The sequence below is a fragment of the Dendrobates tinctorius genome, unplaced genomic scaffold (assembly GCF_039654945.1).
Source record: "Dendrobates tinctorius isolate UK_male_01 unplaced genomic scaffold, ASM3965494v1 ptg000150l, whole genome shotgun sequence".
Lineage (NCBI taxonomy): Eukaryota > Metazoa > Chordata > Amphibia > Anura > Dendrobatidae > Dendrobates > Dendrobates tinctorius.
In genome coordinates, this window is record NW_027361817.1 from 12,195,154 (window position 1) to 12,210,534 (window position 15,381).

A 15,381-nucleotide genomic window follows, 5' to 3' on the forward strand; every position below is an offset into this window, starting at 1 on the left:
TAGTTGCAATTTTGCCTCCTCAGACCATGTCTTCTATGTATAAACTGTAGGTTTGGATGTTTTCAACCTTTGCCTGTAGGCTGGAATTAAATGAATTAGACAATGATCTGAAAAGCCCACTGCTGCTCTCCTCACTGCCCTGTAGGCCCCTTTTATGACTGTATAGCAGTGATCAAGCGTATTGTTCTCTCTCGTGAAGCAGTTTATATGTTGAGTAAATTTGGGGAGATCCAGGTTGAGTTTTCCTTTGTTAAAGTCCCCCATTACGATCACAAATGCTTCTGGAGATCCTTTCTCCCATTCTGATATTTTGCAAGCTAATTCACCAATAGTAGCTTTAACAGATGCTTGAGGGGGAATATATACTGCAACCAGAACCATAGATGAAAACTCTCTTGGAGAGTAAACTGGTCTACAATTGAGTGCAAGGTACTCTAGATCTGGAGAGCAACCTTTTCCCAGTATGTTAACATCACAGCACCAGCTAGTGTTGATGTAGAGACATACCCCACCCCCCCTTTGTTTACCTGAAGCTACACAATCATGGTCAGCTCTGTAGATAACAAAACCAGGTAGAGCCAGACTACAATCAGGGATGGTCTCATTCAACCAGGTCTCAGTAAAACAAAGATCATCTGAATTGGCCATATCAGATCTCATGTTACAAAGTAAGCTCAGATCCTCCATTTTGTTAGATAAGGAACGGACATTAGCCAAGTGGAGGGAAGGAAGAGCTGTTCTGAACCCTCTCCTCCGAAGGCGTGCCAGGACGCCTCCTCTCCTACCTCTCTTGCAGTACACCGCCACAGGTTTCACAGAAGTAATGGATTTTATGTACTCAATTGTTGAATTAGCAATCATGCTCCAAGAAGATGAGAAATTGCGGATGATTCCAGAATAATAAATCGTCCCTTGAAATCATAAGAGTAGGTTTACAGAGTGCAGTGGCAATGATTACACTCAGCTTGTAGCTATAAAGACTGAACAGTCACAGCTTAGCAGAGTTAAATGTACAACTTTCCATAAAGGGTGCTCCCAGCACTGCTGTGCTGGGGGGGAGGGCATGGGTGCAACAAGACAGGGACATCAGGGGACACGCCAACAGTCAATTATGTCATTTGACAAGTGGAAAGGTTTTAAATACAAGAGTTAGGACTGTCCCACAAGGGTTGCCTTGATGTGGCGGGATGGCTTGTACATTCTTTTGATCAAAATAATGCTTACTAGATACCCTTATTATTATTACTACCTTCATGCAATTTTTGCAATTTATTTTTTACATTTTTATTTTAGGATATTTGTTTTTTGTTTTTGGTTTCCACTTAATTGCGTCTGTCTGCCACTTAAAGGGAAAGTTAGGACTCATTAAATATATTGTTAGGGAATTAGGACTATGTTAGGGAATTGCCTATAACGCACCTAGTGTATTTCCTACATTAGAAATGTTCAGGGCCTAAAAATTTGAAACCGATTTTATTTCTGTAACCAAAATTGTGTAACTTTCTAACAGTTTCTTTTTATTTCAGTGAAGGAAATTTGACAACAAAACAAATAATTTTTCTTCAAAGACCTGTAATGTCACATCCATCTCAACCATCTATGCCATCATCTGAGGTAATTAAACCTTTACAAGATGTTATATTACTGTAAACTATTCAAAAAGATTTCTATAAAAATATATTTTTATCGAAAACTTCAATAATATGACAGGTTTCATCTTTACTGAATATACAAAGAAAACCTGAATTTTAAAATAAAAACATTATTTTATGCTTCAAACTCGTCTTGAAAATTCAATTTTGCTATTATAGTTCTGACCCCACCAGACCACCGACATACAGAAGTCCTTAAATGAGTTCCCCAAGAATGTGATAAAATGGTCAAAGCCAGTCCCAGTCACACGTCAGAACCGGTTGCAGAAGTTTGAAAAAACACAACTCCCACGAGCCTATGCCTCAACTGACGGAGAAACTGCACCATGAACATACTTCACTCTGTGATCTGAGGAGCACAGCTGTTATAGGAAAAGATATAAATCTTCTCCTCTATTGACTGCGCATATAAAAAAAAAGTGTGCTCAATGAGCTAAGGAGAATATTTATTTCTTTTCATGTCAAAGCACTTCTCTGGTACTTCACCAGTATGTGTGCTTATGATACAACTCTTATGTCATTGAGTCACAAGTCTTGAGAGCTGTGTTTTTGTTTAAAAAGCAGCAAATAAAGTCACACTCTGTAGTGCTATGGCATGAAAACATGAAATATAGGAAATATGAATTGCATTCCATTCCTGCTCTTGAAAATAGGAAAAATTGAGAATGCTTAGCGCATAAATTGGCCAATTCAAATGTACCCAGCAGCAAAGATAAGGTGATTCTTATAGCTGTGAACCTGTATATTGTAGATATTCTCCAAGGCTGAAGCCTGCATTAATTTAGATAGATAGGATCCTGTTATGATTAAGACTTCCAGAGGCTGATGGGTGGAGTGCCCAGTCAGAGAGCCTATGCATATGACAAAAGGCTGACCATCACTTCCAAACAGAAACCAGGTGTGTACAGGTGCAAACTAAGAGAAGCCATGTCCATATCTAACCAACAATTAAAATTGCCCATGAAATATATGGTTTATGAATTCCATTCCTGCTCCAGAGAACCAGAAAAATTGAGAATGCTTAACGCAAAAAATGGTCAATTCATGTGTACCTAGCAGACACGATAAGGCAATTCTCGCTTCTGGGAACCTACCTAATGTGGATTCTCTCCAAGGCTGCAGCATGCATTTATGTGTTTAGATAGGATCCTGCTATGATTAAAACCACCAGAGACTGATGGATGGAGTGCTCAATCAGAGAGCCTATGTATACAAATAGCAAAAGACTGACCTTCACTTCCAAACATGAATTGGTCAATTTATGCTTTAAGCATTCTCAGTTTTTCCTATCTTCCTATGTCCAACCCCACCAGCTTGGCCTTGGGAAAGGGAAAGGGAACCGGCATGGATATACATCCATAATAGGAAACAGAACTACAGAAGTTGTGCCTGCTTTGACAGATTGAATACCGGTCCACCAAACACTTGGTGGGATTTGATCAAGGAATTGGTCCATTGGGATGCCCATAATGTCCTGGAGGATGACAAAAATTCTGCTGAAGTTGACCCAGAGGAATTAAACTGCTTGCCAGAGCAAGGATCCAGCAGTCTCCAGGACTAATTAAGAAGGGGGATGAATGTGACGACACAGAGTTTATTCTTAATTATGCCAGACGTATTGTTCAGTAGGTGAATGGACATAAGCCATTGTTCATACAGTAGTGTTCAAAATAATAAAAGTGTTCAAAAACATGAGTTAATCACAGAATTCTTATACTAATTTTTATTTCCAGCATTGTGAACATTGCACACTGTTTTGTAATTCAAAACATGAAGAGAAATGTATATAATTTTTAACTACTTTACAGAAAATAAAAATTAACATTGGGCTGTTCTAAAAAAAAAAAATATATATATATATAGCACTTCCTGCATTTGTCTTTACAAACTCACAATATGTACTATTTTTGTAGATTTTTATGAATCACTAACCTAATATTTAACTGTATACCCACAGTTTTTTAATACTGCGTCACATCTATGTTGCATAGAGTCATCCAACTTCTGGCACCTGTCAACTGTTATTCCAGCCCAGGATGCTTAGACTACATCTCACAATTTTGGGGCATTTGTTGGCTTTGTCTCAGAAACAGCGTTTTTAATGTTATCCCACATGTGTCCTATCGGGGACTGGGTTGGCCACTGCATCATAACCTTAATTTTGTTGGACTGGTACCAAGATTTTACTCATTTACTGGTGTGTTTAGGATCGTTGTCTTATTGAAACACCCATTTCAAGGGCTTATCCTCTTCAGCGTAAGGCAACGTGACCTCTTCAAGTATTTTAATATATGCAAACTGGTCCATGATCCCTGGTAGGCGGTAAATAGGTCCGGCACCAAAGTAGAAACATGCCCATATCATGATGCTTGCGCCACCATGCTTCGCTGTCTTCAGCGTGCACTGTGGCTTGAATGCAGAGTTTGGGGGTCATCTGACGAACTGTCTGTGGCACTTGGACCCAAAAAGAAAAATTTTACTTTCATCAGTCCACAAAGGTGGTTCTCCATTGCCTATTCACACTAGCTTAGATGTGCTGGTCCTTCTTTTTGTCAATTTGTTAATGTCATACTTTTCTTCAAAAAAAAAAAAAAAGTGTTCTGAAAGCCTCTTTTAACAGTGGGACTTTGCGGGGACTTCTTGCTAAAAGATTAGCTTCACACAGGCGTCTTCTAACTGTCACAGTACTCACAGGTTACTTGAGACTATCTGTGATCATCCTGAAGCTGATCAGTGGCTGAGCTTTTGCCATTCTGGTTATTCTTCCTTCCATTCGAATGGTAGTCTTCCGTTTTCTTCAACGTCTCTGTGGCTTGACTTTCCATTTTAAAGCATTAAAGATTATTTTAGCTGAACAGCTGATCATTGTCTGCACTTCTTTGTAAGTTTTACCCTCTCCAATAAACATTTTAATCAAAGTACGATGTTCTTCTGAACAATGTCTTCAACAATCCATATTTCTCAGGCTTTCAAGGAGAAATGCATGTACAACATGTCCTGGCTTCACCATTAAATAAGAGCCATCTGATTCATACCTGTTTCTTCACAGAATGATTGACATCACTAATTGAACTCCATACTGCTATTATTTTGAACACACTGGCTTTCATTTAATTATTCTAATACAGACTCAAAAACATGTGGATCATGAATGCTGAGTCTGGTGGTTTTCTTAGAATCTATTGCACCAACTGGTAAATTGTTTGACATGTGGTAATAGAATTTATACCAAAAACAGTGATTAATCTGGTTAGACATATTGGACTGCTATTACTTTGAACACTTCTGTATAAGCCTGTATGTTGACTCATGTTGTATGTTAATCTGTGGAATGCCTGCTGATTAGGTGTTGTAACAGACCCATGCATAGTCTACAAACCTTGAAGGACAAATATGCAGGTTAATTGAACAATAGATGTTTGTCATTTGTTGAACGCCTGCTGATTACATATTGTATCAGCCCTTACATTTTTCTAGTCTACAGAATTTAGAGGACAAATATGCAGCTTAATTGAACAATAGAACAGTGAGGTATTACCTCCCCCATGTTTCCCCAATCCTATGGGATAATTCCCTGAATGACAGCTGTGGATATAAAAGGGAACAGTCATTTGCACCATCTTGTGCACTTGCCGGGACACTACTATATGTTGTTGACTGTTGGTAATCCAATAAAATATTACTGTAGTGTTACCCTCACACTGTGTTGTCTGAGAAGTAAAAGTTAATTAAATTCACCGCACACTCAAACAGACTTTATGCAAATAGGTGTTCATTTTATTACATGTGGGAGCCAAACAGGAATATAGCACACAGTGGAAGCGATATAAATAAAAGACGTTTCGGCTCAGCCTGAGCCTTTATCATATTATCGCTTATTCCAGTATTGGAGGTTTGTAAAGGGTGCAGAAGGAGAGGAGAATCTCTCAAGAAGAAATACCAAGATAAATGGCTAATGTGTGCTGAGAGAAGGAAGCGCTCCCGCTCCTCTCCTTCTGCACCCTTTACAAACCTCCAATATTGGAATAAGCGATAATATGATAAAGGCTCGGGCTGAGCCTAAACGTCTTTTATTTATATCGCTTCCACTGTGTGCTATATTATTGTTTGGCTCCCACACGTAATAAAATGAACACCTATTTGCATAAAGTCTGTTTGAGTGTGCGGTGAAATTAATTAACTTGTAATTAGGACCTACTGGTCCGTTGCACCTGCACCTCGTCTATATTTGACTAGAGTGCACGCTAACTACCCAGTTGTCTGAGAAGTATTCTGCCCACTTGGAAGGAGTACAAGCATTCAGTGGGATGAAAAGTGGCCTATGCGGTCTGTCTAAAGACAGCCAGGCCAGCGGATGAGAGCATCCACTGACCCTCGTGTCTCATCAGAAGACTTTGCAATGTGACAGAGCTAAAATCAGCTGCACTGCCTCTTCCCCAACACTGACTCATGCAGATTAGACTCGGAGATCATAGCTGTATAATTACATCTCACACACTGAGAAACCTGCTGTAAGCTACGGTGGGGGCATGTTGTTCTTTCCTTTGTTTGTTGCTGCCTGTTTATGATTGGTCAGCATGATACAAGGTGAAGAATTACACACCCCCAGTGAAAACTGTCTGATAACATCCACTTATTGAAGGGGCTTAAGGAAGGGGCTCACCTGAGTAGGTTGTATGCAGGCACAGCTCCTATGAACACCTGATATTAGCTGCTGCTGCCTCATGGCTAAAGCTTGAGGATAGTTGACCAGTTTGGACATCAGCACAATAGCAGGCTGCGCTGCTGTAATAAAGAATCCTTGGGACCAAGATGAGTTCAATGGTTTTTATTTCCACAATGTGTTTCAACGCTGGACTAGCGTCTTTTTCAAGTAAAAAAAATAATTGCATCATAATAAGTTAATAATAGCATCATTTTGCTTAAAAATATTGTTGCATTGCTAACACACTGTTTTATTAAAATGAGTAATTTGCAATATGCTAAAATAGTTCAAATGAGATGCACACAAAGAATTTTCTATGCATATTTAACTATTCAAAAAAAATTTTCAAAGCATTTTCAGCACATTTATATTCAAATTTGATTTTCAGAAAAAGATACAAAGACACTTGGTAAATGAGGAAAAAATGACTACATCCAGCCGAAGCATCGGACATCAACCTCCTGGAACACGTGTCGATAAGGGACACACACCAGATGAGCTATACCTATCCTCTTCTAAGCAGCACTGGAATAAAGAGAGTCACCAAGAATTTGGTAGTTTTCCTGGTTTTAATAGCAGTGATAGCATGCTCCGGGATCTGGATGATTCACAGTTTGATCAAGAAGAAGGTGTTACACAAGTTACTTGTATGTGACCAAGATTTCTCTTGTCAATCCTAACAATTCCTTTTCTAAATTTTTAATTAAAAATAAATGTTCTTACATTACATGTGTACATAGTAATTTACATTGAATAGATTTTCACAGTAACAAGTCTCAAGAAACATCTAGTTCTGGACTGCCGAGAGGCATTGTGACCGCCGGACAGCGCTATTCAAGTGATTATGGACTGTATTACGCCTATATAATATGGCATGGCACATAAAGTATACAACTGTACCAGTAAAGGAAACATTCAGACATTTATGTATTGTAAAATTCTAAGCTAAGTATGCATGTTGCATAGATAAACTGAAAAGAGCGGTCATGTTCAGGTGAATTTTGTGAATAAGTTTTACTTCTGCCCATTGACTATTGTACTCAGAATTTTTCAGATTTTCACTTTACAGGATCAGTTTCTAATCAGCAGCTTTTCCTGAGCTCGGCTCCAGGCTGGCCGAGTACTAGTCGCTAAGAGAGTCCCATACACCAGGCACACAGAAGAAATCATGCTCCATGAAGCACACGTATTCTCGGAGGCAGCAGCATGGAGGACATTATACAAGAGCAGTTGCACAGCGTTACTACTAGTCCGGCACTGGGGTGAGATAAAACACGTATTAGAAGCAGGCGATTCTCTGAATGTCTCTGCCTTTCTCTAGACACATTTCTGGGCAACAGCTATAACTTGATCCAGTAGGGAGCCAATAGAATCCAACTTAAAATCTGCACCCTGAAGAAGGATCTTACCAGTAAAATGAGAGTGACAGCTCAGTGCATGAGGCAGGGGAAGAGGAAAGGAGTCAGATAAGTGGCATTTTAAATTATTTATTAAATTCTTACCTCATATACTATTGATTTATAGGCAAAAAAAAACACAAAATGAGTTACACTTTAAAAGGGTTTAACAAAGCTGTTAAGCTGGGATCCCACACCAGGGAGCACAATCAGTTCTGAGAAAAAGGCTCTGCAGAGCAGCACTCAGCAGTCTCATAGACAATGAATGGAGCAGTAGTGTCAACTGCCATTAGGAAAGGGCTCTTCAAATCTACGCATTAGTGGTGGTCCCAATGATAGAGCCCCCAGAGATCTTTAAATGGTTTTCCTACGAATACAGTTAATTTTAATCAACATTTTATTCAATAGATTTTGAATCAGTTTCACAATTGGATGTGTTTAAAAAAAAGCTTCCTGTGCTGAGATAATCTTATAAATGTGCTCCTGCTGTGTACTGTGTAATGGCTGTGTCTGATCATGCAGAAATATGGACTGATCATACCACAGCTCCTGGGCAGGGGAGGAAGCAAAAGAGTATACACATTACAGTATGGGGTTCCAAATAATTCTTTCTTTGGGGTAAAACAATGCTTAAAACCAGGCAGGGAAATGCTTTATCCCACAAAAAGAATCAGTTGTGATCTCATGCTGTCCCGTCTGTATACTCTTATGTTTCTTCTCCTGCCCAGGAGCTGTGGTTTGATCAGACCATGTCCCTGTACGGTCAGACACGGCCATTACACAGTACACAGCAGGGGCACATTTATAAGATTATCTCAGCACAGGAAAAAAAATGTAATACATCCAATTGTGGAACTCTTGTTAGTGGGAAACCCTTTTAAGTTCTAACCCACCCCATAGGTCGGTAACTTACCAACTTTCTACAACAAACCCTTACAATGCTTGTTAATAAAGTGTTTTGCAAGACTGACATGTCAATACATTGCGATGACTATTAGATCTATTCACTGCAATGTGTTAGAAGGGCCAAATTGACTTAAGCTTCACATTTGCAACTTATGTTTTTACAATATATTTATAGCTAAAATTGCTTTGACAGTAAACACAATGTATTCATGCTGTATAAAAAGAGAGCTTCAAGTCCTCTGCGGATATTATCAAGCCAGTTGTGTTCAGTAAACCCTACTAAGTGGCTCCCCTTTGCATTAATCAACATCTGTACAGCTCCTCTAGTTCACTGTATTGTAGGGCACCATGCCTTCACTGTCCAGCCTGTGCACAGAGCATCAAGAGAGAGTGGCACAGAAGACAGAGAACGGCACACGTGCCAGGTAGCAGTGGCATAACATGGAGGGGCCCAGGGGAAGTTGCCCTAGGTGTAAAACTCTGTGGTGGAATAAAAACAGTGCAAATGAGCATCACCGGCTGGCACTCCACCTACTTGGATCAATGCAGCATTGAAGATGTACAGTGGGTATGGAAAGTATTCAGACCCCTTTACATTTTCACTCTTTGTTTTATTGCAGCCATTTGGTAAATTAAAAAAGTTCAATTTTTTCTCATTAACGTACACTCTGCACCCCATCTTGACTGAAAAAAATAACTGAAATATAGAAATTTTTGCAAATTTATTCCAAAAGAAAAACAGAAATATCACATGGTCATAAGTATTCAGACCCTTTGCTCAGTATTGAGGAGAAGCACCCTTTTGAGCTAGTAAAGAGCTACTTTCATGTTTTACACTTTTTCTAACCTTTACTATGGTCAGGGCTATGGTTAGAATTAGCAAGCAATGTGATGATGGTAGAACAATAGTTCCCGGTCAGCACTCCACTGCCGGTTGGAATGGACAGCGCACGCACAAGACTATGGTGCAGAATTATGTGATCTAGTGGATCTGTACAGGAGCCAATCAAGCAGGGTTTATTGTCATGATCCAGAGATCTTGTTGCATATAAGCTGCCCTTAGAGCAATTTCAGTCTTATTTGTAAAAAGTGAAGCTTTCATTTCTCAGCCAGTAAGTTGTTTCCATGTGTATTTTACCTACCTGGCACTGTAATGGCTTATTGACCATGCAGTTGACGCCAGACCCCCTACATGTGCTGTAACTATGTCAGATTTGCAGCACATTTATTAATTTCCGATGTAATTGAATCCAGCATAATTTAAGAGACAGGGAGCGGTGTTAATATTTCATATGTGCATTGGTATGCAAACATCATGGTCATACAGTGAAATGGAAGCTCTTACAATCCTGATGATTGCACTCAGAATTCACGGCACCAGGTGTACTAACCTACTAATGTACTACAGAAAGGGCAGATGTCGCAGTAATTTTACCTACTACCCATGATGGATATCAAGAAGAAGAAGGACTATGAATATATAAGCTTGTATTCACCTAAAGGAACACATTTCATCTTACTGGGTATCTGCCCTTAGGAGCCTCTTCTCTGTCCCGTCCTTAAGCCTATTCCTCCATTTTTAACATAGAGACTGCAAAGCAAGGTAATGGCTGTTTAGTAATATTGGTTCAGCTTCTTTGTGTATGGGGTGTCACGTGACACGTAGGGTGACAGAATGTCATGCGGTGTCCAGTCTTTGCTAATTTAGAGTATTGTAACCATATCTGGTTCTTTAACACAACCTCCATCTACACCAAGGTGTAGCGAAAACCTAACTACAGTATATGTTATATAGCGGTTTTTCGCCAGCATGGATTGTCCTGTATTATGTACAGCTATATGTGATTGTACATGAGTGCCAAATCTAGATAAATGTTTGTTAATTAATTGTATATTTATTAAAACAAAAAAATCTAGGTTTATCAGTGTTTCTATTGTTTGAATTTTGAAAGGAATTATTTTGGATCGAAAAAAAAATAACTTTTAAGCTGAAGAATCATGTTTACATCAGTTATCATTCTTATACTATATAAAAGGGTAATATGGGTTCTCTCTACGTAAAGGGAACCTGTCACCAGGTTTGACCAATATGAGATACAGCCACTGCTTTTTAGGGCTGATATACAGCATTCTATAATGCTGCCCCCAACACGACCTGTAAGGGAAGAAAAAGAGCTTTTATTACTCACCTGTGGTCCGGCCTGTAGGGTGTTTCTTCTTCTTGGTGCAGCGCCTCCCATCGCTGTCCTCCTTCTTGCTTCATGTGGATGATGTGTCCTACATCATCTACACAGGCTCCCCAGCATCGCGCTCCTGTGCAGGCGCACTTCTCTGCCATGTTGAGGGCAGAGCAAAGTACTACAGTGCACATACGCCGGGGCTCTCTGACCTTTCAACCTTTCCCGACACCTGTGCACTGTAGTACTTTGCTCTGTCTTCAACAGGGCGGATAAATTACGCCTGCGCAGGAGCGCCATGCTGAGCATACCATGTGGATGATGTAGGGATACATCATCCACACAAAGCAAAGAGGAGCACAGCATCACAAGATGGGAGGTGCCAGACCAAGAAGAGTGACACCCCTCGGACCGCCCCGCAGGCGAGTATAATAAAAGTTATTTCTGTTCTCTTAAAGATTGGGTTGGGGGCAGAAGTACAGCATTATAGAATGCTTCTTATCAGCCCCGAAAGGCGATGGCCGCATCTCATATCAGCCAAACTTGGTGACCGGTTCCCTTTAACCACTGTACCAGAGATGATTATGTGAACCATAAAGCACATAAATCATTACCGATCATCAACCAACAGTAATTTTAAATGTTAAGACTTTGTTGCTCCTTCCATCCAGATGCTGGCAAATAGCAAAATTCCCATTACTGTTGCATACTATGTGCTTACTATATACATCTAACTAGCGGTTTACATTAATAAAACCAGAAAGTACATTTGCTACAAAGTAATCATATAAATACTTGCAATATTAATAAATGCACTTAGATTGTCCATAGTATTTTATGCTATAGCATTAAGGGCTGAGATGTATTTTGTGCTAGTGCGGCACATTTTTTAGCAAATTACTGACATATTTTAATTATTTTTTGAGTGGTCGCTTGAAAAATTATTAAGCATATCACCCAATAGGTGTTATTTTTTTAACTAATCATTTGAGTTAAATTTTCATAACTAGCACCAGCTGTATAGAAAACTATGTGGCAATAACAATGTATTTTGCTATATTTTACTTCTTCATTATAAAAAATAAAGGTAAATCGATAAGGACGATGTGTTTTTATTTAGTATTCTGTGACTGTAGGTTTTTAAACCTACAGTTGGAAAGGAAGCATGCATTCATATATTCACCCCTATTGTTTAGCCCAGACTTGCACAACATATGGCCCGAGAGCTCCAGGATTAATGAGTAAATTATTTTAGATGACTGGGATGGGGAGGAGAGGACTGGTTTAGTACGAGAGCATATTATGAGACAGTGGAGGACATTATGGGTCAATGAGTGAGAGATTGTGAAAGAGGATATAGTATAGTGAGGTGCAATGGGGTTGGAGAACTTTATGCAGTGAGGCAGTATGGGGGTATATCTTGGAGAGAGGCTGTGTGTGGGGAATATTATGGAAAGGATCAGTGTGGGGAGGACATTATGAAGAGGGGCAGTGTTTTGGGGAAACTATGGATAGGAGAAGTGTGGGGGGAATATTATGGAGAGGGGCAGTGAGGGGGGAATATTAAAGAGGCAGTGTGGGGGAGACACACGAAACGTTTCGGGAAAAAAATTTGAAAAAAATTGGATATTCCGGAATGCAAGACATTATGGAGAGGAGTAGTGTGGGTGAAATATTTTGTGCAGGAAGCACAGCGGGGGTCAGTTATTTATTCAGGGGCACAACATGGGAAATAGTTTTATTTTTAAAGGCATTTTGTCAGGACGTGCTACTGAATACGGAGAAGAAGGAATCTGTAAAGATGAGCTATGGGCATGACATTTTATCATGACGTCTGTACATGGAAGCAAAAAGGATGGGACCAACTATGATCAGAGATATCAACTATAAGGTACCTGAATGTAAACGTTTATTTGTGATACTGACTGTGTATAATCAGAACTGTAGTTCCTGTATGGTCTGCAGTCTGATGATAGCGGGTGAGAACTCCCAGTATCTCCATATCATTGGTAAAGTCTTACTATCCCTATTCCTTTTTGTACACTTGCTTTGGCAAAACTAATGTGTATTTAGTCCTGCCAATAAAGCTTCTTTGAATTGAATTTGAATTGAATACTGGGAATTGTAGGTTTATGCAATACTAGTATATATAGGGCTGATCTGAGATTACAATTGATTGCTGTACTAAGCTTGGTGCTGTAAACATGTAATAGTGGTAGTTCTGGCACTGCAATCATGTACTGATGGTGTTTCTGATGCTGATTTCATGCACTGACAGTGGTTCTGGTGCAGCATTCATGTACTGATGTGTTTGTGATACTGCATTCAAGTACTGACAGTGGTTCTTGTGCTGCATTCATGTACTGACTGCGGTTCTAACATTACACTCATGTGCTGATGGTGATTCTGATCTTGTACACATGTTGCATTCTGTAATGTACTTCATGACTAGATTAAAACTTAAACAACCTCAAGACAGGCAAAAATAGCATGCTGCAACTGTCCATGAATTAACCAAGCAGGTGTTGCCATGACCCGCCTTTCTCATCTCTTGCCTAAAATTTTGTGACTTTTCGGAGCATTTAATGTAACATATACAGAACAGAGGACAATGCCACGTATCCATTTTGAAGTATATGTTATGATTATATGCAGATATTTCAGATATGCAAATATATGGACAATGATTGCCTGCTGTACAGGTCTGACAATCCACAAAGAACAAACAAAAGAAAAAACCGACAAACAGTCCATGACTCGTGTTATTAAAAAAAATTACGTTATTGATGATCAAGGTGGTGGGTGGTGAGAGTACAAAAAGAGGAAAGGGGATGCACACCCAAGCATGAAAACAAAATCACATGGTAAAACAATCAAAAAGGAGGCAACAATTATCTGCAATTATACCTATACAGTAATTAGATAGACATATCATGTATGTACAGCGGGGAAAATAGGTATTTGATACACTGGCGATTTTGCAAGTTTTCCCACATACAAGGTCTCCTGAATGACAAGTGAATACAGAACGAATCCCACAGCACAACACATAGGTCAGGTTCCTGTTTGAAGAGGGGTTTCAGGGTGAAGTCAGAACCGGCCCACAGCACCGGTCATGGCTCCTCCTTCACTTACACCTGCAATTCTATCTTCTACGCAGATAGATCTATTAGGCAAAGGCTTAAAGGGGCACCGACGTTGAATGGGGGTGCCATATTGCTAACATTTGGGTCCCAATCTCCGCTGTATGGTAGGGTGATTGGCAGGGATATCTAGGGAATTAATAGCTCCACACTACCCAATATACGGTATCTGTATTTTTTGGTTAAAACCTGGTACGTCCTTACTGGACACACCACTATAATATAATTTTTGAAGGTTTTTGTGTGTTTGTGCTTTTAATAAATTAATAAAAGTATAAAAGTTATTTTTTAGTGGTCTATTTTCTTTTAGGTTCTAATGATATTGCTTGAACATCCAGTCAACCCAGTATTTCATGGCTTGCCCAAAACCCACATAGATGTTTTCCCTCCACATTGAGTCCCATAATTTCGGGCATCAACTCTTTAAACAAGAGCCTCAGTGAGTGGCTAGATGAGAACCTACAGCCCCTGGTAGCCAAGATATTTCAAAGATACATCTTCAGTTCTACAAGCTTTTGACAGTTTTCGTTTGCAAGAAGAATTTTATTTCATCACTTGTGACATGGTCAATCTGTAGTCAGCCATTCCACATGCATTAGCCAAGATTGTTATACAACACCATTTAACTGTTACAGTGCTTATTCATCCAATCTCAAATTATTCATTGTGTCAGTTTTGGATTATTTACAGAGTCAATTTTTATATATTTTGCTCAAAATGTTTTGATTATATTTTTACAAAATTCTCACCATCTCTAGTGATCTTGTTTATGGCTTGCTGGGAGGAATGTTTTACCTTTTCTGATCACAACCCATTTTTTTCTAATATTGCATCGTTTGGCAGTTTTATGGATGATCTTTTTGAATGGATTGTGAGCAGTCATTGTTCCAGATTTCATTCACTATTTTAATTCTGACAACTATAATTTGAAGTTCACGTTCAGTAAACTTAGCAACCAAATTTCTTTTCTTGATGTTATATTACTGGCAATGCTTCCCATGGCATTGTTGAAACATCTGTTTAGAGAAAACAGATTTCTGGCAATACCACCTTACTATTCAGCAGTTGCCATCCTCGACACACCATCAATGCCATTCAACATGGAAAGTTCACGCGAACCATATTTTCCAGTGATGACGTCTTCTTACAGGAGGGCAACGGCATTGGCAACAGACTCTCAGACAGAGGCTATGGCAGGTATAGCATCAAACGGGCATTCAATTATATCTAAAGCAAATGATCATGATCTTTTGTATTCCAATAAGTGTTACAGTGGTTCTCAACATGAATGCCATCCTGTTACTTACTCTACACCATACAGTCTCCAGGTCAATCAGATCAAATTATTCTAAAATTTTTACCCATTATCAATCAGGATGATATCCTTCGGAAGATTGTTGC

At 39.3% G+C, this 15,381-nt stretch overlaps 1 protein-coding gene across 4 annotated transcripts in view; it reads left to right on the top strand.

Annotated features, from left to right (window-relative positions):
- Positions 1-11,939, top strand: part of RFTN2 (raftlin family member 2) — a 208,054-nt gene extending 196,115 nt beyond the window's left edge. For all 4 annotated transcript variants that reach the window (XM_073546706.1, XM_073546707.1, XM_073546709.1 and 1 more), the window contains 2 exons: positions 1,527-1,614; positions 6,746-11,939. In XM_073546706.1, the coding sequence (XP_073402807.1) occupies positions 1,527-1,614; positions 6,746-7,012 (355 nt within the window). In that variant the 3' untranslated portion in view covers positions 7,013-11,939. The remainder of the gene's footprint in view (positions 1-1,526; positions 1,615-6,745) is intronic.
- Positions 11,940-15,381: the final 3,442 nt, after the last annotated feature.